This window comes from Pongo pygmaeus, chromosome 3, assembly GCF_028885625.2.
Source record: "Pongo pygmaeus isolate AG05252 chromosome 3, NHGRI_mPonPyg2-v2.0_pri, whole genome shotgun sequence".
In the NCBI taxonomy this organism is placed as follows: domain Eukaryota; kingdom Metazoa; phylum Chordata; class Mammalia; order Primates; family Hominidae; genus Pongo; species Pongo pygmaeus.
The window spans coordinates 120,710,074-120,734,075 of NC_072376.2; the positions used below are offsets into that span (position 1 = coordinate 120,710,074).

The 24,002-nt window shown below is 39.6% G+C and overlaps 1 protein-coding gene across 1 annotated transcript in view; it reads left to right on the plus strand.

The window, feature by feature from the left end:
• The first annotated feature begins 19,379 nt into the window (after window positions 1-19,379).
• HADH (hydroxyacyl-CoA dehydrogenase) overlaps window positions 19,380-24,002 on the plus strand; it is a 47,043-nt gene continuing 42,420 nt past the window's right edge. Inside the window, exon 1 of the mRNA XM_054486662.1 lies at window positions 19,380-19,840. Coding sequence (XP_054342637.1) covers window positions 19,532-19,840 — 309 coding nt within the window. The 5' untranslated portion in view covers window positions 19,380-19,531. The remainder of the gene's footprint in view (window positions 19,841-24,002) is intronic.

The window sequence follows — 24,002 nt, forward strand, 5'->3', positions numbered from 1 at the left end:
ACCTGAATGAAATGGGAGCCATGGGAGAGTTTTTAGCAGAGAAGGGACATGATCTGACTTACAATTTATATGTTTGATTTTTGTTTTACTCTTAATTCTTTTCTATATTTCTCAAATTTTCTATAACGAACATCTATTCCTTGAAAAAATAAAGGAACAATGTCCTACCAGATTGCGATAGCTTGCCTGGAAGCAATTGAGTTCTTTCTTTTTTTTTTTTTTTTTTTTTGAGACAGGGTCTCACTCTGTCATTCAGGCTGGAGTGCAGTGGCTCAATCATGGCTCACAGCAGCCTGGACATCTTGGGCTCAAGCGAGCCTCCCACCTGTCTCTTGAAGACCTAGGACCACGGGCATGCACCACTGTGCCCAGCTAATTTTTGTACTTTTTTTTAGATGGGGGGTGGGTCTCACCATGTTGCCCAGGCTGGTCTTGAACTCATGGGCTCAAACGATCCTCCCACCTTGGCCTCCCAATGTGCTAGGATTACAGACACGAGCCACCATGCCAGGCCTATTGAGTTATTTCTTACAGCACAGAGCCTATTTGGTTCATGATACTTTAATACTCATCTGTAAAATGAAAGCCTCAATAGCTCTTACTAAAGCATATTAAGAATGTTTAATTGAAAACATCTTTAGTCTAGGCCAGGTGCGGTGGCTCATGCCTGTAATCCCAGCACTTTGGGAGGCTGAGATGGGTGGATCACTTGAGGTCAGGAGTTCCAGACCAGCCTGGCCAGCACAGTGAAACCCCGTCTCTACTAAAAATACAAAAATTAGCCAGGCATGGTGGTACACGCCTGTAGTCCCAGCTACTCAGGAGGCTGAGGCAGGAGAATCGCTTGAACTCGGGAGGCAGGGGTGGCAGTGAGCCGAGATCGCACCATTGCACTCCAGCCTGGGTGACAGAGCGAGACTCCATCTCAAAAAAACAAAAAAAAAAAAAAGAAAAAGAAAACTTTTAGTCTAAAATGATGATATGCTAGAGTTTACTTATAGAATTTTAGAACTAAAAGGGAGTTTAGAGATTATCTAATTTAGTCTCCCAGCAGATGAACTAAAGGAGACTAAAACCTATGTTCTGAACCCTGGTCTAATTCCACCATATTAAAAAAAAAAAAAAAAAAAAAAGGAAGAGAGAGAGAGAGAGAGAGAGAGATATTGAGAGTAAGATGCCAAATCTTAAGAACCTACCAAAAACAATCGCAGGTAGGATTCTTACTTTGTATTGTTTCAAGCACCTACGTTAAATGGTATTATTTTTAAATATACATAAATGTAAAGCTATTCATTTATTCATTCAAGAAATATGTTGAATGGTTAGTATATGCCAAACACTGTTAAAATATTTAAGATGAAGAATTTTGAAGATTTTTTTTTTTCTGTCTCAAAGAAAAAAATCTTAAAGGCAAAAGTTACATCGGAAGCTCGGTGCAGTGGCTAACGCCTGTAATCCCAACACTTTGGGAGGCTAAGGTGAGCAGATTACCTGAGGTCAGGAGTTCGAGACCAGCCTGGCCAAAATGGTGAAACCCTGTCTCTACTAAAAATACAAAAAAAAAAAAAATTAGCCGGGCATGGTGCTTCACGCCTGTAGTCCCAGCTACTTGGGAGGCTGAGGCAGGAGAATCGCTTGAACCCAGGAGGCAGAGGTTGCAGTGAGCCAAGATAGCTCACTGCACTCCAGCCTGGGCAACAGAGCAAGACCCTATCTCAAAAAAAAACCAGTTACATTGGATGTTAAATAATTTTCTCTGGGGCCCTGGGATTAATGTAATACCATTTAGCTGTATATCTGTATATGCTGTATATTCTTTCTGCCCTGTTAATAAGAAACGTAATTGTATGAAAAACAATAAAGGCTTGCTCCTTTCAGGAAACATCTGACAAGGTACACAAAGATAAGTTGGAGACAGAAACTCCTAAGGGACCACAACTCAAGCCTGTGGTGGGAGTTACTGCATGAAATGGCATTGTTTTTAAATATCCATAAATTTCAAGCTATTCATTTATTCATTCAAAAAATATGTTGAATGGTTAGTACATGCCAACACTGTTAGAGTCTTTAAGATGAAGAATTTTGCCTAAATGCACCTGAGTATAACTCTGAACATAATGAAACTACCTTTGCAGAATTTTAAGTAATGAGAGAAATCTAACATGACTATCTTGCTTTTAACCTCACAAGCTCTTCTCTTTCTTCTCTTTTCGTCTCTTCTTCTCTCTTTCTTTTCTCTTTTTTCTTTCTTTTTGTTGTTGTTTATTCTAGCATGGAGGCCAAGATAATATGAAGGGAATTTAGTTTATAGTTAAACTTTGAAGCAAGGAAAACTGACTCCCCTCTTGCTGGAGACTAATGCTGCATTCATAACACAAGATTAAAATTATGGTTGGGGCTTGAACCTTGCTAAAGAATAAGCATGGTTAAATAATAACCTACCACTGCTTAGCTTGCTTTTCTATACATTGCTTTCTGCTCCAAAGTCACATGAGAGGTCATAAGATTTGTAACTCCCCAGCTACTCCTATAGATAACATAACTATTGTGAAACCTAAAGAACTGGTCTTTGAGATATTTTTCAGATTTAGCATTTCAACAAAGAGATACCACTTGGTTCTGAGAACACCCTTTCCCCCTTCCCTGGGAAGACTCAGCTGTGTGAAGACAATTTAGACACCTCTGTGATTTCATCTTCAACCAATCAATTGTTTCAGTTCCCCCACCACCTGCCTACCAATTTACCCTTAAAAACTTTACCCTCTGAATTAGTGGAGAGACAGATTTGAGAAATTTCTCCCATTCCCCTCATTTGTCTGGCCCCACAATAATTAAACTCTTTCTTTGCTGCAATACCTGCTGTTCTCAGTGCATTGGTTTTTCTGAGCAGCAGGCAAGAATAACCTGTCAGTCTATGACAATGATGGGACAATGAGGACTGAACCAGGAGTGTGGCACACTTCAGACCCAAGTCCTGCCCCTGCTTATATAGCTTATATAGCTTATATAGCTATGTGATCTCTTATATAGCTATGTATCTCTTATATAGCTATGTGATCTCTTATATAGCTATGTATCTCTTATATAGCTATGTGATCTCTTTGGTCTGTTTCTTCATCTACCAAAGATTTAGAAAGACAATCTCTCAGGTCTCTGTGTAGCTTTACTATTCCATTGTTACACCCTCCCTGCTGAGCATCTTGGCTGTGTCTGTAAACTAATAATCTAATATCCCCCTTGTCCCCCAACTGCCATTTCCTCTGAAGCTCTCAGATGTAAGGAGTTAAAAAGTCTCTGGGTACCTCTCTCCTCTCTGCCTTTCTGCTACTTATCTACAGTGGCATGTCCAGGAGTAAATATAGATGGTGGAAAGAGGACTGCACTGGAAAACAAGGCACCTGGGCTGAAGCCCTGGTTCCGCAACTGCCTCTCTGTGTAACCTTTGGTAAGCACTCAACTTTCTTGGGCCTTAATTTTCCCTGCTGCCACAGACTAGAGTTCATCTAGATCCATGGTTCTCAACTATGGCAGTATTTTAGAATCACTTGGGGTGTTTGATAAAAATACTGATGCCTAGATTTCACCCCAGGCCAATTAAATCAGAACCTTACCAGGGTTAGGCCTGAGCAGAAATAATTGCAAAAAGTGGCCAACGCTAAATAAAATTTATTTGTAAAAGCAAAGGGCCAAGAATAGTCAAAACAATCATGGTAGCAGATGTCAAGACTCCTTATAAAGCTACAATAAGCAAGGCAGGGTAGCACTGGCACGAAGACAAATAGACCAATAGACCTATACACATAAGAGCACCTGATTTGTGACAAAGATGCCCCTGTAGTATGCTGGGGGAAAGAGTGGAAATTTCAATAAATGGTGCCATATTAACTGCCTATCAGTAAAGGAATAAATGAACCCTGACTCCCTATTTCACACCATATCTTAAAAACAATTCCTGACAGGTGATAGATCTACAAGTGAAAAGTAAAACACGGCATAGAAAATAACATAAAAATAACACAGAAAAGTCTCTTTACCATCTTGGGCTTGTGTGGTAGCCAGAGTCCAAGATGGCCCCTGATGATTCTTTATATGGTTCCCTCCCACACTGAATAACACTGACTTGTATAACCACTAGGCTATTGCGGAAATGATGTGCAGCTTTTGAAGCTAGGTCATAAAAAAAACATTGTGGTTTCTGCCTTGCTCTCTTTTGGGTCACTTGCTCCAAGGGAAGCCAGCTGCTGTCACGTGAGGACACACAAGCAGCCCTGTGGAGATGCTCATGTGACAAGGCACCAAGGCCTCCTGCTAACAGCCAGTAAGAATATGGTACATCCTGTCAACAGCCATGTACCATATGTGAGCAGGCCATCTCGAAAACAGACATTCCTGTTCCTGTCAAACCTTTAGATGATTGCAGACTTAGACAACATTTTGACTATAGTTTCATGAAGAACCATTAACTACAGCCACCTAGCTAAGTTACCCCTGATTCCTTGATCAAAACAAAGTGTGAGGTTTTTTTTTCTTTTTTTGACCACAAAGCTGTGGTAATTTGTCACACAGTGATATGGTTTGGCTGTGTCCCCACCCAAATCTCATCTTGAACTGTAGTTCCCATAATCCCCACATGTCATGGGATGGACCCAGTGGGAGGTAACTGAATCATGGGGGCAGTTACCCCATGCTGTTCTCATGATAGTGAGTGAGTTCTCACAGGATCTCATGGTTTTATAAGGGGCTTTTCCCCCTTTTCTTGGCACTTCTCTTTCCTGCTGCCTTGTGAGGAAAGTGCCTTGCTTCCCCTTCACCTTCTGCCATGATTGTAAGTTTCCTGAGGCCTCCCCAGCCATCTGGAACTGTGAATCAATTAAACCTCTTTTCTTTATAAATTACCCAGTCTCAATTATTTCTTCATAGCAGCAGGAGTACAGACTAATACACAGGGTAATAGAGAACTAATGCATACTTCACTCATCTGCCAGATTACTCTCTTTAAAGTACTGTTGTGCCCAGACCTTGGTTTCTAATACCATTTCCACTCAGAGGAACCAGAGCTTCTAAATGAAATGGCTGTTTCTGGAGCTAGGGCAAAAAAGGTACAAGATGAGCCTTGTTATGTCCAAAAATCAGGAAGTGAGAGGATGGTGAGGAATTAAGAAGTGAGAAGATAGTGGGGAAATGGCACAAAGGAATCATCTTGGAGAGATTCCCACTGGCCAAATCTGTTTCAATTGGAAAGTCAAAATAATTAAATAAATACAGTAATGAATTACTTACCTTTGGAAAGACTAAGAATTCATAAGTACATACTGAAAATAAGTCTCTGAGTTGGTTCGGTGACCAGAGTCATACTTCCCAATACTTCACTCATTCCACAGAGAGAAATGAAGCACAACTCCAATAATAGGGTGAGGGTGCAAGTCAGGGACCACAGAAGTCACTACTGGGCTCCTGAAAGCCCAAGGCCACATTTGGGAAACGATCTGCACTTCTGGCAAAAGTGCAAGAGGGGCAGTGGTGTCCCCAGAAGAAATATTTTAATAAAGAAGATACACGAATGGCTAATAAGCAAATAAAAATGCTCAACATCATTAGTAATTAGGGAAGAGCATTAAGTGTACCTTTTCACACACACTAGGATGGCTATAACAAATAAACAGAAAATAACAAGTGTTGGTGAAGATGTGGAGAAAAAGGAACTCATATATTGCTGGTGGTTATAAAATTTGTGTAGTCATTTTGGAAACAGTTTTGTAGTTTCTCAAAAAGTTAAACACAAAACTACCCAAGAGAAATGAAAATGTATGTCCAAGCTGGGTGCAGTGGTACATGTCTGTAATTCCAGCTACTCAGAAAGCTGAGGTGAGAGGACTGCTTGAGAGGAGTTGGAGACCAGCCTGGCCAAGATAGCAAGACTCCTTGCTTGTGAATGTTCATAGCAGCATTATTCATAATTCCAAACTGGAACCAACCTCAATGTCTATCAACTGCTAAATGTACAGACAAAACCTGGTAAAGCCATACAATGGAATACTATTCAGCAATAAAAAGTAACGAACTGCTGATACACGGTCCATCACAAGGCCCCTTGGATGGGGGGTTCATAATGAACTGAGGCATCAAATGCAAGAAGAGGTGGAAGCTATTTGAGTGAGATGGGGAGCAGGAAATAATAGGCTCAAATTTTGATAAGTTACATTTGAAGTATCTGATAAGTATTTGAAGTGTCAAGGAGAGGTGAGCAATAAACAATTAAAAATGGATGTTTGTGTTTGAGAAACAAGATTCTGCATGCTGGAAATCAGATGGTATAAACACATGACTCTTACAGTCTTCAGGTAGAACCATTGGGAATCACTGTGGGAAACTTGCAGCTCTGGGGTTTATTAGTAAGAATGTCCAAATATATTAATTGGCCTAATTTTTATGATAATATTAGTATAACAGCAAAAGCTCCAAATCTAAACATAGATAATGTTTACTGGAGAATATCTCCCTCCTTTTTTCCCCTCTAGAAGCAAGGGTACTGTCTAACGAGCATGAAATTGTGAAAAGCATGAGAGCCTTGAGGTCAGAGCGGGATAAAATCTGAGTCTGGTCAGTTATTAGGTGAGCTACATTTAATAAATGGTTGAAATGCTCCAAACCTATTTCTTCATTTTAGATGAGAAGAGCACGAAAGCCTGAGGGTTGTTATGAAAAGGCAAAACAGCATGTAGTCAAGAACACGACCCCTGAAAACAGACTGTCCTGAATTTGAAGTCTGCCAGTGCCATTCATTAGCTGTGTGGCCTTGGCTAAGTTTCTGAACATTTTTGGGCCTCAACGTTCTTACCCTAAAAGATGGGTACCCTTAGTACTTATCACATAGGGTTATTGTGAGAATTTAATGAATGAATTCACAGGTAGTACCCAGAATGGTGTAAAAATAGCAATCGGCTCAATAAATGCTGATATTACATGCAAAACCATTTAACCTAACTGAGTGGTATATAAAAATTGCTCAAAGGGATGGCCATCATTACTATCATTGTTTTTAAGGCTAGTAAATGGTTAGTTTTCATTGCATAAACCTTTATACCTGGAAATCCTAAGAAAACAAATCAGAAGGTATAATGTATGTGAAAGGACACATTCTGTAGTTGGTTCCTCCCTTGGGTAGTAACGAATGTGTACTGCATGGTTCTCATTGTCCAACTTAGTGAGTCTTATGATCTCATGCAAGCATTTTGGAGACTGCTGGCTGAGGTTAGAAAAATAGTTCATTCTCAATAATTCAGAAATCTTTCCCTTCCCATAAAATAGAAAAAGAATCCTGACCTATATTCAATGAAACCCCAGAGCCACTGATACTTATGGTAAAATAGGCTATTGTCACCCTCTGTGTGCAAAATCTGCATTTGGGGTGGAATGAACATTTCATCTCCTTAGCAAGAGTCCAAATAAATTCTCACCCAGATTGCAGAATATGCCTAAAACCCTGAATCAAGATTGCATAAGCTGTACTACACATCACCTTCTTTTTTCCAAAGGCAGCATTTTATAGAAATGTTTGTTTTGCATGTGTTTTGACTACTTTTATCCCAGGAATCCTATGCTTCACAGTTTCTAGACTTTAATTTCAACTCATTATTTTGGAAGGCCATAATGCTCTGTAAGTGGAATAAAGTTTTCCTAAGTAGAGGAGAAAATGGAGGTAGAAAGCACCTGGTATTACAACAACTGCTAGCATGATGAGAAAAACCAAGATATTTAAGGTCTGCCAGGATAATTTTTTTTTCTAAAAGCTCAAGAGCACAGAATTATTTGATAAGTTATTCAGTATTATTAGAGATTTTACTTTTTATGTCTTATAGGTCATCCTGAGAGCATGTTTCAGTTTGCCATACAAATACATGATCATTCCCTTCTGAACTAATGATGTCTTAATTATGAAAATCATATGCTTATTTCCTTGAAAACTCTGCTGGCAAGAGTGGTAATGTCACCCATCTTTAATTTTGCAGTAGGTAAGCTTTTGATTGAACTTTCTGGACTTTGCTGTCATGCCACCCTGAGCAGCCACAGCCTCTGGTTTTCTGCCATATGAAATATTTAAATTGCTCAACAAAACAGGAGAGGCAACATTAATTTTTCACTTTTTATTCATAAGACAGAAATTATTAATTTCTCACAAATAGAAGGAAAATCTCAACTTACTCAATGAATCCCAACTGGCTGTTAAAAAATCCTGTGCTTGGGTCGATGCATCTATCACCTGACAGTGTCAGTACTGTGTCAGCTTGACTCTCTCTGCCTGCCTACTTCATAAAGCTTGAAGACCAGAAAAGCATTGATATTTTTTGCCCACCACTGCTCTGTTGGAGGCAAAGGACCTACTTTACGCACTGCTTCTGCTGCACTCAGAGTCCACCATCATGTATGTTGTTAGATAATGCTTCTTTGATGTCTATTTTTTAAGTACTATAATTATCCATTTATAGGACAAAAATAAAAGCAGTCATTACTTACTCTGTTCTCTGTGCCAGCCCTTTCCTTTGCCAAAGCACTTGCTGTCTCTGAGTTGGTTTGGTGACCAGGGTCATATTTCCCAATACTTCACTCTTTCCACAGAGAGAAATGAAGCAGAACTCCAATAATAGGGTGAGGGTGCAAGTCAGGGACCACAGAAGTCACTACTGGGCTCCTGAAAACCCAAGGCCACATTTGGGAAATGATTTGCACTTCTGGCAAAAGAAGAATGATTCTATTGTAACTGTCATCTGATCAGCACTAGGCAGGAGGAGGGGCAGTGGTGGCCCTCCCGCTTTAGAAGATGGTAAGTGGTGTTAGACTCTTAGTAGAAAACAGCTGGAATGTTGTTTGTCCAACTATTTCTTTTGAGAGATGAGGACATTGGAGCGAAGGGAGGGTAAGTGTTTGTAGAAGGTCATATGGCACACTAGTGACTATGCCAGGACACTGAATTCTGGCTACAGTGCTCCTTTCTTTACATCACTTTTTGCTTTGTTTTGTTTGAGGCAGGGTCTCACTCTATCACCCAGGCTGGAGTGCAGTGGCATGATAATAGCTGACTGTTGCCTTGACCTTCCTGGACTCAGGTGATCCTCCCACCGCAGCCTCCCTAGTAGCTGGGACTACAGGCAAGCCCCACCATGTCCAGCTAATTTTTTTTTTTTTTTTTTAGAAACAGGGTTTTACCATGTTGCCTAGGCTGGTCTCAAACTCCTGGGCCCAAGTGATCTGTCCACCTTGGCCTCTCAAAGTGCTGGGATTATAGGCATGAGCTGCTGCACCTGGCCACATCACATCTTTACATACTATAGGTACCTCAGATTTGAGAATTGTTAAAAAAAAATACTGCAGCTGTATTGTGGACTGAATGTTTGTGTCCTCTCAAAATTCTTATGTTGAATCCTAATGTGAAGATATTTGGAGGTGAGCCTTAGGGAGATGATTAGGTCCTGAGGGCAGGCTCTCATAAATGGGATTAGACCTTATAAAAGAGACCCCAGAGAGCTAGCTCCCTTGTCCCTTCTACCACATGAAGTTACAATGAGAAGGAGTCATCTATGAACCAGGAAGTAGGATGAATCTGCTCGTGCCTTGATCTGGACTTCCAAGCCTCCAGAATTGTGAGAAATAAATTTCTATTGTTTATAACCCACCAAACTAGTGGTATTTTGTTATAGCATCCCACGTAGACTAAGACAAGCGGCTATTCTTTCTTTCCCAAGGAAAATAATTACAGATCTGAAAATGTACCATACTGCTGTCCATTACACACAAATTTCATTAAAAAATATATGACAACACTGTAATTAGACTATGTTAGGCCTTGGATTGACACAAGTTGTAAATGAGGACTAAAAACCCACCTAATCATCCTCCCAATCTATCATCCTAGCTTCATCTCTAACCACACCTAATTCCTCACCCTCTTTTCCTGTTGCATTAATTTCTCATGCTTCTGCCTGTGAATTTGTTGCTTCCTCTGAAGCAAATTCTCTTTTCTTCATAAATTGACTCATGCTTCAAGTTACTAAGTTTGTCTATGCAATCTTCCTTTTTCATTTGTACTCTATAGGTTTTTGCATTTGCTACAGTCTAGCACTTAATGGATTTTATTATTTGAACCTAACACTTTCTCTTCAGCCAGTAGTGATCTCCCAAGCCTAACATTGTGCTCAACAACAGTGCTTTCTGAAATTTTTTTACAGAATTATATATAAAGATGAGATCAAAGCAAAAAAAAAAGTGAACACAGGATCCACTATGACAGTTACTTCTAGTAGGGGGAGGACTTCTTTGATGTTCGTGGGTCTTTATTATATACTGTTAAATTAAATATGGCCTAAAGTTCTCTCCATACATAGTAAACTGTAACCTATCTTAATATGTAAACAAACTATAATCTAACTTGAGAGTATGTTCTTGTAACAAGTAGCTAGGTCTCAGCCAATCATAGCAACTGAGACTTCAGCCAATTACAGGCTGCAACTGCTCAGACCATGATAAAATAAGGCAGATAAGCAGTTGTAACAAATCAGGTTATTTCTATATGTCACTTTCTTTTTCTGTCTATAAATACTGCCTATCCACTATTGCTGGGTGAAGCTGTCTGAATTGTTACTGGTTCAAGGTGCTACCCAATTCATGAACCACTTCTTTGCTCAAATAAACTCTACCAAATTTAATTTGTCTAAAGTATTTATTTTAATAGATTGGTGTCAGAAGTGGGACCCAAAGCAGACATCCAGGGACACACAGGAGCACAGTATGGCCAAGTGAAGGTACTCACCAGGGATTATGTGCCCACTCATCTCTCACAGCAACTGGGATAATGGCAGAGTTCTCTCTTAAATTCAAGCTCTATGAATTTTTGTTTTGACCTCTCTGACTTTATTTGAGCAATTTTACTGAACTGAGTCTGGGATGTGATTGGATCTAAGTAACTGGATTGGATCCAGTCAGAGGCTTGAGGTCAGTATCTTTTGAAAATAGGTTTCTCCAAATTTAAAAAATAGTCTGCGATTCCAGCCAGGCACTCATGCCTGTAATCCCAGCACTTTGGGAGGCTGAGGCATGCAGATCACCTGAGGTTAGGAGTTCGAGACCAGCCTGGCCAATATGGTGAAACCATATCTCTACTAAAAATATAAAAATTAGCCAGGCATGGTGGCAGGCGCCTTTAATCCCAGCTACCTGGGAGGCTGAGGCAGGAGAATCACTTGAACCCAGGAGGCAGAGGTTGCAGTGAGCCTAGATCGTGCCACTATACTTCAGCCTGGGTGACAGTGTGAAACTCCCTCTCAAAAAAAAAAAAAAAAGAAAAGTCTGAGATTCCAAGAATCTGGGACTCCACTTTTTGGTATGCCAGCTAATTTTATGGACAAAAATTATGGGCCTAGAACCTGTGTGTTTTTGAAAAAAATGTCCCTTACTAGGACAACTTAGAATTATAGTTGTTACAATGGGGAAATTTTAACATACATAAAATTGTTCATTTGCAGGGGCATTAAAAAAAGAATCCAAAATGCTACAAAGCAATGGGATACATTTTTAAATTGGTATGTACAGGCATCTAAAGCAGTAAATAAAGCAAAGATTGCCTCTTTATAAGGTTGCTTACAGAAAACAAATGAAAAAAAAATCTTAAATATCTTTTTCACAAACACTATTTAAAAGCTTTACCCATGGGGGCAGAAAATCTTATTCTATTGGCCAGGAAAACAATTCTGGTTCAGATATTTTTTAATGAATTACTGAGTTTCATATTATTGTGCACCTGGCAAATGGCTAAAAATTTTAAATGAAAGCTATAGAAGATCTGTATCTGTTTATACATTTATGGACAGATCTGTATGTATGACACGTGTGATATTTTTGTATCTCCTTATGATATTGCCAAAATTGAATTGAAAAAGAGCTCTATTTATTTGGGTTTTTCAAAAATAAGTGCTAATATAAATAAAGTATTCACTCAGAAAATTAAGAACTAAAATGCTTTTCAAATTCACATTACTTGGGTGATCTTGGTAAATAAGAATCTTGTTGATTTCATTAAAACAGTCATGTCTTCAGAATTTTCAGCATTAAATATAATACAGGCACATAACTTTTCCTACCTAGGTTCACTGGTAAAATAAACTTATGTTACCTCTATATCACAAAATATGCCAGCAAGAGAAATAACTTTGATGATGACTAGCTGCTTACTGTCTCATCTTTACAAACAACCTACGCATAATTGTTAAAAATAAGTGAGTTAAATAGATGTAAGATAAAGTTCCCACGTAAAACGGTCCTTCCTATATTAGAAGGTCTTAACATTCTTATCAAGATGGAAAACTGAACTTGAGGGAAATCTGTACAAACCACAATTTAATTCTCAGGCCTAGCATTAAAAAAAGAAAACCCAAGAGGCTAGAGATGAAATTTTGTCTCCTCTACAGTTTCTTATTACTGATACACTAAAGATATTTGTAATTGTTACAAACATGTTCTGGGCAACACTGACAAATTGTACTATAAGAAAGCATATGCTTCTAGAAGTAATGATTGATAGATTTGCCAAGGTACAGATGAGTGATGTGGCAGTTCCACGGGTGATGTGACAGTTCACAATTGCTTGCTTTGTAGTGTTCAGTGGCAGTTAAGGTCACTAAGGATTAAGAATTCTAATTGGCTGGGCACGGTGGCTCACGCCTGTAATCCCAGAACTTTGGGAGGCTGAGGCAGGTGGATCACGAGGTCAGGAGTTCGAGACCAGCCTGGCCAATATGGTGACACCTCATCTGTACTAAAAACACAAAAATTAGCCTGGCATGGTGGCACGTGCCTGTAGTCCCAGCTACTCTGGAGCCTGAGGCAGGAGAATCACTTGAACCCGGGGGGCAGAGGTTGCAGTGAGCCAAGACTGCACCACTGCACTTAAGCCTGGGTGACAGAGCGAGACTCCATCTCAAATTAAAAAAAAAAAAATTCTAATTAATATATTTTATTTAATATATAGAATTATTAGAAATAGAGAAAAACTCTATATGCAAGTATATCAGGAAGTTAAGATGTGCTCTGGGTAAGAAAAAGTTATAAGGTATGAGAATTTTTTTGTTAAGGGAAAAAAAGAATAACTTTTGTCTTCAAATAGAATGACTGGTTGTTCCAAAATGTGAAGAGGAAAAATACAGGACAAAAACTGAACAGATAAGGAAGTTGTAGAAGTTTTCTGGAAGATGAATCTTATAAATGGAGTTTTATGTGTGATTAAGCTGGCTAATATTAGAAGAAAATTATTTGAGTTTCTCCAAAAGTTGAGCATTAATATCAAAAGTACACTGATGCAAAACTAGAATGTAGTCCTCTCTGTTAAAACAATAAGGTTTTCTTGAATTGTTGGCCTGCTCTTGATAGGAAATTATGAAAAGTTTTTCTTTACTTTTTATATAATTGGCCTAGGAAGCAAAGATTCTGTATTTTACCAAGATAATTTCCTGTGCTTCATGTTGCCTTTATTGGGTTTTTGAACACTTATGAAAACTGAGTCCCCTTTAGTAAAAAATGTAAGTTACAACTCTGCAACTCTCTGTATTTGCCTTTGAAGTCTTTAAATTACCACTCTGATTAAATGAATGATTATTGTTCACAGTGACTTGTGATCCTTTTTTGATGAAATGTTTTAAACCTTTGATATTTTTTATAAACTTTCCAAAATAAAATTCTAAATTAAGTCTTTTCTTGAAATTGAATTAACTTTGAGATTTTCCATATGGGCCTTCAGAATATCTCAAAAGGATATCTCTTGTTATAGAAAGAGACATATTAAAGTAATTGGGCTGATCTGATATATTAAATTATATGGTAAAGATTATCAAATAATAAATAATACTACTTTTTTGAATTATATTTGTATGAATGTGTTAATATGTATTTCAGAAATTGTGTAAAATTCATAGAAATCTAATAGTTCTGCTATAAAGCTATCAGTCATAATTCTAGCAATTATCTTAAAATGTTGAATACAACAGAAGTAACTGAGTTTCCTTGTCAATTGTGTCATTATTGTAATGAACTCTTCCCAGATCTTTAAAGTCATGACCATTTTAAGTCTTGTCATTCACAGATAGTTAATTGTTCACTCTGATACTTTCTGAGAAACCATAAGCCTAAAGTGTTCATCTTCAAAGAGATTTATGGAAAGAACTCTGAGAAGTACAGGTTTCTCATAACTTTAAAATCACACCATTGGGTTGGGTAAGAATTCTCAGGACTTTAATGAAGAAATTGACTGATTCATAGTTTTATGAATGTCACACATAATAAAAAATAATACAAAGGAAATGACTTGGGCGGAATTTCATGCTAGTTAAGCCAGAAATGAAACTATTACGATATACAATTTGAATGAACTATATAATATTGATCCCAGTCAAATTACATTTGATAAAACCTATTCAATAAATAGTGCTATAAGCACCTGAATTGGAGAAACAAAGTTGGTATTTAAGAGAATGTAAATCCAATGTTAAGCCTGGATGCATGAAGAACCTGGATGGCTGCCTGGTTCTTCTGGAGTCTTAAATCTTCCAATATTAAAAGCTCTGCACTCCATGACTCATTATGGAGGATATAAAATGATTCAAATTATGAAAAAAGATTGGTGGGGTAACTGTTATAAAATTGCTAAAATAGTTTATAACCAATGTTTGGTTTGTCAAACCCATAATTGTGGTAAGACAATAAAAACTTCAGATGATACATTTCCTGAACACCTACAAATGGCTTTCATTCAATTTCCACTTTAAATGCATGTTGTCTGGTTGTATAGAAGATTTCCAATGCAGGAAAGCCAATGATATAACAATAGCTAAAAGGTTATTGGAAAATGTATTTCCCTTATGGGGCATTGCCGGAGAAATTTCCAGCAACAGAGAGGTATGCATTTCACTGAACAAGCTGTAAAACAGTTAAATAGGTATTATAAACACAATAGCATAGGAAAAGCTAATTGAATTGATTGGATTGCCTTGGTCAAAGGTATTACTGATTGATGGCAATAAGATCCATTCCCACTGTAAAACATAAACTGACCCCTCATAAAATAGTTACTGGAAGGGTTATGCCCCTAATAATAAAGTCTCATGTATCTTCCCCTCTTATAACTGACATGACTTAATAGTGCAAGGATTGAATGCATTCTGCCAAAGCATATTTTTACCAAGTGAAAGAAGTCCTTCATGACCCACCAACTGATGACAACCAAGTGTTTCATAATATAGAACCTGGAGGTGGGGGTCTTTTGGAAATAACTCCAGAGAAAGACAGTACTTGAACTCGGTTGAAAGGGACCATACCAAGTTCTTCTCTGCAGCAAACTTCAAGGCCTTGAATCTTGGATCTGCATTTCTCAACACAAAAGAGGTCCTCTAGACTTCTGGAACTATAAACCTGTTGGAGACCTTGAAATAAAGCTGATCAGGGAAGTTTTTCCCTAGAAGCATATGGCATCGTATATGTAGACAGCTTTCCTAATATTGCAGATCAAGAGTTCTTTGCTATTATGAAAGCCTTCTCTTTTTTTCCTTTTTTCTCTGTTTCCTGCAATACTAATTCCTTCCCTTTCTTTAGGAAAACCCTAAATAATGCTAGAGTTTTTTGAATTATATATGTTTGGCTATGTTATTAATATGTATTTCAGAACTTATAAGAAATTAATAGAAATCTAATAGTCCTGGTATAAGGCTATTAATCATAATTCTAGTTGTTATCTCAAAATGTTGTATGCAACAGAAATAACTTAATTTCCTTGTCAATTTGGGATGATACTCTGTGGATGGCTTTGGCAAAGTCTTATGGTCTCCAAGAAACCAGAGTAACTGTTGAGTTTATGAGCTAATGCCCAAAAATCTGGAAACAATTTCATTAACGCTAATGCCTCTCTGTGTTCCTAATGAGAGTCACCCTGCAACCCCAAGGAAAGAGAGGAAGGTTATCTTTGAAATGCTACACATCACTACTACCTGCCTTCCTATACTTGCTGAAAATAGTATCTTGATCTTTCCAGTTAATAACCAAACTGTTACCAAATATAAAAAATCTGGATAGAGGAGATTGGTCAATGGGTGCAAAGTTACAGTTAGACAGGAAGAATAAAAGCTGCTATTCTATTACACAGTAGAATGACTACAGCTAATAATAATAATGATGTATTGCATATTTCAAGATAGCTAGAAGAGATGATTTTGGATGTTATCCCCAAAAAGAAATGATACATGTTTAAAGTGACGTATTATTTAATAATTATTCCGATTTGATCATTGTTCAACATATACATGCATTGAGACATCACACTGTACCCCATAAATATGTACAATTATTATGTGTCAATTGTACACAAAAGTAAAAAAAAAAACTACCAGAATGATGCCTGCAAAAGGTATCTTGTGCTTCCAGGCATTGCATACTTAAGACGCTGGGGACTACCTATGTGGAAACAAATAATTGCTTGTGTGATTTCACTGGATTAAATCTAGCAAAGTCTTTTTACTAGATCCAGTGGTTTGCACCCTTACAACATGCTATATAGGGACCACAGAAGAGTAAGTTCACCACTGGATTTTATTCAGGAGCTATGCCAACTTGTGGGTGGACAAATTTAACTGACCTCAGCTCAGACACCACTAAGTGGCCCTCTTTTCAAGCCCCCAAGGGCCTATATTGGGTTGGTGGATAATCTGCCTTCTCTGTTGTTTCCTCACTGGTTCAGATCTTGCTATTTGGCCTGGCTCGCTCCTACATCCCAATAGCCTTCTCTGAAAGTTCCCATAATACCTTTCGTAATCAGAGGTTAAAGCAGTCAATAACCAAAGTAAGCACCAACCTAAAAATAGATGAAGATAAGTTAGTTTCTACTGAGGAAAGGTTCCAATGGAGGTGCTGGAACTTACTCTTTGGCATTAGCAGGGTGCCTGTTGTATGGAATTTGAAACTAATCTGTAAATTGGGGAAAATCTTGAATTTGTAGCCAGTCAGACCTCCTAGGGGTTCAGAGGGTAGAAGCTACTCAAATGTTCTCAGTGGATCAAAACATTTGTGTTCAACAAACACTTCATGGAGCATTACACAACTTTGGATCTCCTCTTTGCTCATGCTGGGGGCTTTTGCATGGTGCTGAATAAAACTGAATGTTGCACTTATTTTTCCTCTACTTTTACTACTACAGAAAACTTAACTTAAAACGTGGCAGATACTGCTGTTTCTCTAAACACTGCCACTGAATATATTAAGGAAACTTCTCAGGGGAAAGGAACACATGATACATTTATGGGAGCAGCTAATGGTTGATTTGTATGCATCCTGAGTAGTGAAAGGCAAGCTAGGCTATTCCAAACTTTTCTAATCTTTATGCTTCTTTAGTGGGTCTCCAGGTTATTATAACTTGTGTTACCAGGCTAACTACAAAAATGGATACCTCTTTAAATCAGGCCATAAGGCTGAATCAGGTCATTCAGTGAACTATGGTCCTTGTAAAAAGTAAAGTAGAGGTTCCTCTTCAAAGACTTTCCTCCTCATCCAATTAGGAATAAATAGTAACCTCTCTTAGAAGCAAAATTTATTCAAAGACCTGTGCTAACATTCTTAAATATCTGCTAGCTGTAATAAAGAAATCAATGTACTTTATGTTCTTAGCTCCCACAATTTAGCCTAATTATTTGCCCTGGCATGCTTATACTGGTCCAAGTGGGCATTAGGTCATAGCCTGTTCCTCTTCCTTATTTAGAGGTGTTTTTCCCTTCTCAGCATTCCACAAGTTACTTCCTCCTTCCTTTGTTCTCATCTGCCTTTGCCTCTTTTAAGAATTTCTAAGTTGCTAGCCAATCAAGACAAATACAGAATGTGAAGTCCCGTTCCAGCCAATGGAAACCAGACACAAGAGTAAGGTGGACACGTCAGGTTATAAATGACCCTGCCTACTTTGTTCGGTGTACTCTTGTGGCAAAACTGCTGGCAAGTGTACTCTTTCCGCAGAAAGTAAAAATGGCCTTGCTAAAGAAATTAAATTTATGTTCAAGTGCTATTTCTTTATGGCACCAAGAAACAAGCATTTCTAACAGTCTGTAATCGCCATAATGCCCTAAATTAGACTATGATCAATTGGACTCAAATACTTTGAACTATCTTTATTGCCTGAACTTTGAATTGTTTGATTTTGATCAGTTCAGTTTGCAGAGACTCCTGTTAAGGTGTGTACCTCAGTTTATTGCTATACTCCTTCTTGTGGCCATAATAGTCTCCCTGACGTGTTGTTTCCCCTCGAGAGTCTTCAACGTCTCTATGCAGCCATCCTTTGTACACCAAATGGTGTTATTACAGTTAGAGTAACAACATGAAGAAAGTATAATCACTCAACTAATTTGACATTGTGACTTCCATACTGAGACAAAACAAGGTTCTGGTCAATCTCGTAAAACTGAGAGGCTGACCCAAAGGAGGAAACTGTTATTAAATTAAATCTGGCCTAAAGTTGCCTCCCTACCTAGCAAAGCATAATCAAACTTAATATGTAAATCAACTGCAATGTAACTTGAGAGTATGTTCTTCTAACAAGTGGCCAAGTCTTGGCCAATCACTGCAGCGGAGGTTTTAGCCCATTACAGGCTGCAAAAAATACTGTCTATAAACGCGGCTTGCCCACTGTTAGGGGCTGGAGCTCTCTGAACCTTTACTGGCTCAGGATACTACCTGATTCATGGTTTCTTTACTCAAATAAACTCTGCTAAACTTAATTTGTTTAAAGTTTTTCTTGTTAACAATATTTAAACATAATGCAAATAAATTAATAAGAATCCTATATCACTAAGTTACAGTAATTAGAAAGCATTCACCTGAGTGAGAAGATTGGCCAAGCTGCTATCCAGTCTTCCATTATTTGACAAGACATTTCCTTCCTATGCTTTCTAATAGTATTCGTTATTCCAGAAAGGTTGCTCTATGACCTTAAACCGTCCACATGTTCACTGTATTGATAGACGTCCAACGTCAAGATGGGTAACTAAAGGTCAACTCTCCCTTTACCTTCCCTGAGCCTGATTTTTGCATTATAACTCATGGGTCACTAGACATTTGTTTTGGGTGTTCGCAGTCTACATTTCTTTCCTTTTTAGGGGAAACAATCACTGTCAACGGGATTAAAATAATCCCGAGTCGATTATTTGGTGACATCAACCAACGGTGCACATTTTGGGTCCATTACCAACACAGCCAAGCAGCACATATTTCTTCAGAGCCTAGATATGCACACGTCATCAAAGGATAGCATTTACAGAGTCAACACCACTCACTTCATAGAACAAGGGGCCAGTGGCTTTTCAGAAGAAGGGTCTGTTCTCGGCCCCATACCAGAACGCCAGCCGCCAGGTCCCGCTGCTCAGCAGGTCTCAAGCCCGCGCTCACTCGGGCTGGGGCTGCTGACAGCGGCGAGCCCTCGTGTGTATACCCGCTCAGCGCTGGGGCGTTACAGCCCGGGCCAATGGGCAGAGCAGGACTCGAGGCCCCGCCCCCGCCTTGTGACGCCACGGTGACGCCGGGGGCGCGCGGGCGGCAGGGCCGCGTAGGTCCCCGCCCCCAGAGTCTGGCTTTCCTCGGCTGCTGGCCTCGCGCGTCTTCCCCGCCCGCGTCTCCTCGCTGTCGCCGCCGCTGCCACACCATGGCCTTCGTCACCAGGCAGTTCATGCGTTCCGTGTCCTCCTCGTCCACCGCCTCGGCCTCGGCCAAGAAGATAATCGTCAAGCACGTGACGGTCATCGGCGGCGGGCTGATGGGCGCCGGCATTGCCCAGGTGAGCGGCCCTCCCTGCAGCGTGCCCACGCGCTTGGCCGCCCACCCTGAGGTGGAAGCGCTGGCGGGACCGGCCGCGAGGGGCCTGCGCCAGCCCGACACTCGGGAGTTTTCACCCCGCCCCTCCCCGGTGTAGTTGAAATATCTCGCGTCTGGGCCTGTGAGGGCCCAAGTCTCACTCCCCTCAGAATTCAGGGTTCTGGGCCGATCCTCAGCTTCCTCGTTTGGAAAATTCTGGCCGCCCCCAGGGCCTGCTGAAGGTTCCACGGAGAGTGGCGGTGAATGCATTTTGGAAGCGGGCAGTGCGAGAGAAGAAAATTATATGTGCACAAGGTTCAGGCATAACGCGTTTTTTGCTGCTCGGCTCAAACGGGAGTTTGCTGCCAAAGACATGAACTGCGATCAGTTTTAATTTTATCAGTTATTTTTGATTTTTATTCTGTAATTGTGCAGTCTTTGTCAAAGTAGTTTTCTCTCCTAAACGGCCTCCCGGCTCTTCCCGGTCTTTCCTTCGCTTGCTAGGTTGTAAAGAATAGTAATAGTCATGACTTTTGTAGCACTTTGTAAAGTCACCTAATGGAAGATTGCTGAGGTCTTGGTTTTGACCTTTGAAATAGTGCCGTCTGTGCAGAGTTCTGAGCTTGCGATTTTGGCGCTGCAGCGGAATAAGTCTCTCTCTCTCTCTTTTTTTTTTTTTTTTTTTTTTTTTTGAGTCGGAGTCTCTTTGACCTAGGCTGGAGTGCAATGGCGCGATCTCGGTTCACTGCAACCTCCGCCTCCCGGGTTCAAGCGATTCTCCTGCCTCAGCCTCCCGAGTAGCTGGGATTACAGGCGCCCCGCCCGGCTAATTTTATATATTTAGTAGAGACAGGGTTTCACCTTGTGGGTCAGGCTGATCTCGAACTCCTGGCCTCAGGTGATCCGCCCGCCTGGCCTCCCGAAGTGCTGGGATTACAGGCATTAGCCACTGCGCCCAGCCTGAACAAGTCTTTTATCCATTGTACATCTTCAGGGCTTTTCCATTGTTCTGCTGAGCTGTGGTTCAGGCTCAGCTGTGCGAGTGATTGATTACCTGGCTACTGTAATGCTTGTACTTTTTTTTTTTTTAATTATTCCATTTCAGCTCACATTGGAGAACCATGGTTTTCGTATCCTAGCTGATTATATTCTTAGCATTTCAGTCCTTTGCAACTTCGTTTGTGGGGGAAGGCGGTTATAGTCATCTAGTTTTTCTTGGGGACAGTACTACTGTGGCTACAAGTCATGAGAGAGTTTACTTTTTCAATGTCTTGTTTCCAACCAAGTCCACGCTTTCATGCTTGCTTTTTAAAAACAAAAACAAAAAAACCTTTTACTATTAGGTATTATATATCTCAATTTTCTTCTCCTTGGCAAGTTTTTTACAACGTCTTTATTTGATTGCATTTTCTTCTGAAAGCTATACCCCTGTTATGTTTTATTTATATGACTTCTTACAGTCTCCCATTTCTTCTGAGACCATAATTTTGGACATACATTGCCCTTTTTATTGTGTGGATCCCCTGGCTGCTAGGTTATAGTATCCCCATAATCTATATTGTATGTGGACTGGGAGGAGTAACTCCCTTTAACCTAAAAGTTCCACAGGTTATACTCAAGAGGAAGTTTAGTTTGAGTACGATTGTATTCCCAGGCTCCACCAAAATCACCCAAGGCTGTGAGAGTGATATTTGTTGTGAGCAGGAATAGAACAATGTGTTTTTTAGAAACATTTTAACAACATCTTAGGAACAAAATATTAGGGCCTTAAGCAGCCTCCAGGAACATTATGGGAAATGGATCCAGAAACTTGTGGCTGGTGTCCTTGAAGACAGCAGTGGAAAAGGATTAGAAACTAAGTAGAAAGCGTCACTTCAACTTTTGTAGAAAATCATGGTGCTTAGTTCTTTGAATGCTGCATCCATCATAGGCCAAAAATGGATGTTGTGTTGCATTAAAAGACATAGGGGCAATACCTAAAATTACAGGTATGGTGTTGGAGCTTTCACCTGACAAAGGAGTAAGGAGCAATGATTGACATTAATGGAGAACACAGGCTTGTGCTTGTCAATCAAACTCTTAAATAGGTGGACCAGGGAGTGCCTTTTGAAACTTAAGGGAAAGAAAAGCTATTTATGCCATAGGCTGGACACATAATGGAACTGTCATTCTGAAAGGTTATAAAGGCCAGAAGTCTATAAAGCGGATGACCATAAGAAACAGTAGTTCCATCCTTATGTAACACAGTTTGGAAAAACCTCAGTTACTTTAGTTGACAGCTCCAATCCTGTAAAACATTTGTGATGCTTTGCAGCGGTTTAGCTGATCTGGTTTTGCACTCTACCCTGTAGCACGCAGTTCTAGGCAGTATTGCTTCATTCTTTATGCTCCTTGACCAACAGCTTTTGGCATAGGGTAAATTTGTTTTGCTTATTGAGTGCCAGAGACGAATTAGTTGATGTGTTTTGAGTACAGATGGGCTACAGTTCAATATAGGAAGTTGGATGGTCTGCATGCTAGCTCTGCCTCATGCTGTGTTAACATGGGAAAGTTACTTTACCTCTGTGTCTCAGTTTTCTCATCTCTAAAGTAGACTAATACTAGTACTGGCCTCCTAGGGAGAGAATTGAATGAATTAGCATATGTCAAGCACTTACACAGTGTCTGGCGTATAATAAGAGTTCACAGAAAGTTAGCTGCCTTTATAATAATTATCTTCGGCCTGGCATGATGGCTCAAGCCTGTAATCCCAGCACTTTGGGAGGCTGAGGCGGGCAGATCATCTGAGGTCAGGAGTTCAAGACCAGCCTGGCCAATATGGTGAAACCCCGTCTCTACTAAAAATACAAAAAGATTAGCCAGGCATGGTGGCATGCGCCTGTGGTCCCACCTACTTGGAAGGCTGTGGCAGAAGAGTCTCTTGAACCTGAGAGGTGGAGGTTGCAGTGAGCCGAGATCGCACCACTGCACTCTAGCCTGGGCAACAGAGCGAGACTCCGTCTCAAAAACATAAATAAAATTAATAATCATCATCTTCATTGCAGTTGTCCAGTCCTTTTGCCCTTTTCCCCTCATATCCACTCCCATCCTGATCACAGCTGCTGAGGTAGGCCTGTAATGTTTAGATGGAGAATATTGGTCATGATTTCCTGTTCCATCTTGCTTAATCTTGAATGCATATACCCACTGATGCTGCAGCGGGTATGTTTTTTCAGGGACCTCTGAAAGGAGGGAGAACACTTTTTACTTACCCCCCATTTTATTGTTAAACTTTAGTAAAGCCATAAAAGTACAATCACAAACTAGTATCAAGGTTATGTTACTGATTTTCATTAGCTTAATTTTCTTGAACTTTCTGACGTAGTTTTAATGTTAGTGAAGGTGCAGTTCTGCTTATAATTTTAATAGTTTTGTCATTTTAAACACGTGTTTCAGTTTGTGCTCAGAAGGATGAAAAAATATTTAAATAGATTTTATGGGAGCCTGATGCATTTCTCAAGCAATTAAGCAATTTAAGACAAGTTCAGTGCTTAATTACATTTGATCAGAGCACAGGCCATTTGTACATGTGTATTTTCCGAGAGTATCTACTTTGCCTGTCATTTCTTTTGTTTGTTTTAAATTAAAAAAAAAAAATCCCTTAGACTGCAGGTTAATATTTAAAGTTAACTTGTTTCATGTGTTTGCTTATTATACACTTCTGACTTGGTTTTGGTTGCTAATTTATCTTCACTGGATACTTAGGCCAGCAAAGAAGCTTATAGGATTAAATGAGCCTTGAGTGGGGGACAAGTTGTTTTTTTGCTTTATAAAGAGGAAAACAAGAAAGGAAGAAAGCTGGTAGCTGTGTGCGTTTCTCCAGTATTGAATCCTTTCTAGGCTTTGCTTCATACATTGGGTTTTTTCATATGAGGAGCCCAGAGAGAATGCATAGCTTTCATTAGATTACTTGTGAGGAGCCGATGGGCCCCCTGGGAAAGGGGCACTTCAGATGTCCCCCTTGAGACACTTCATGTGCTCTCCGGTGCAACCTTCTTTTTAGTGCACTACTCTTCTTTGAGGAAGTGAGAAAGTTTGCATCTTAAAGGAGGTTGGGGATAGGTTCTTCTCTCCCAAAGCTTGCTTTTTTTTTTTTTTTTCTCCTT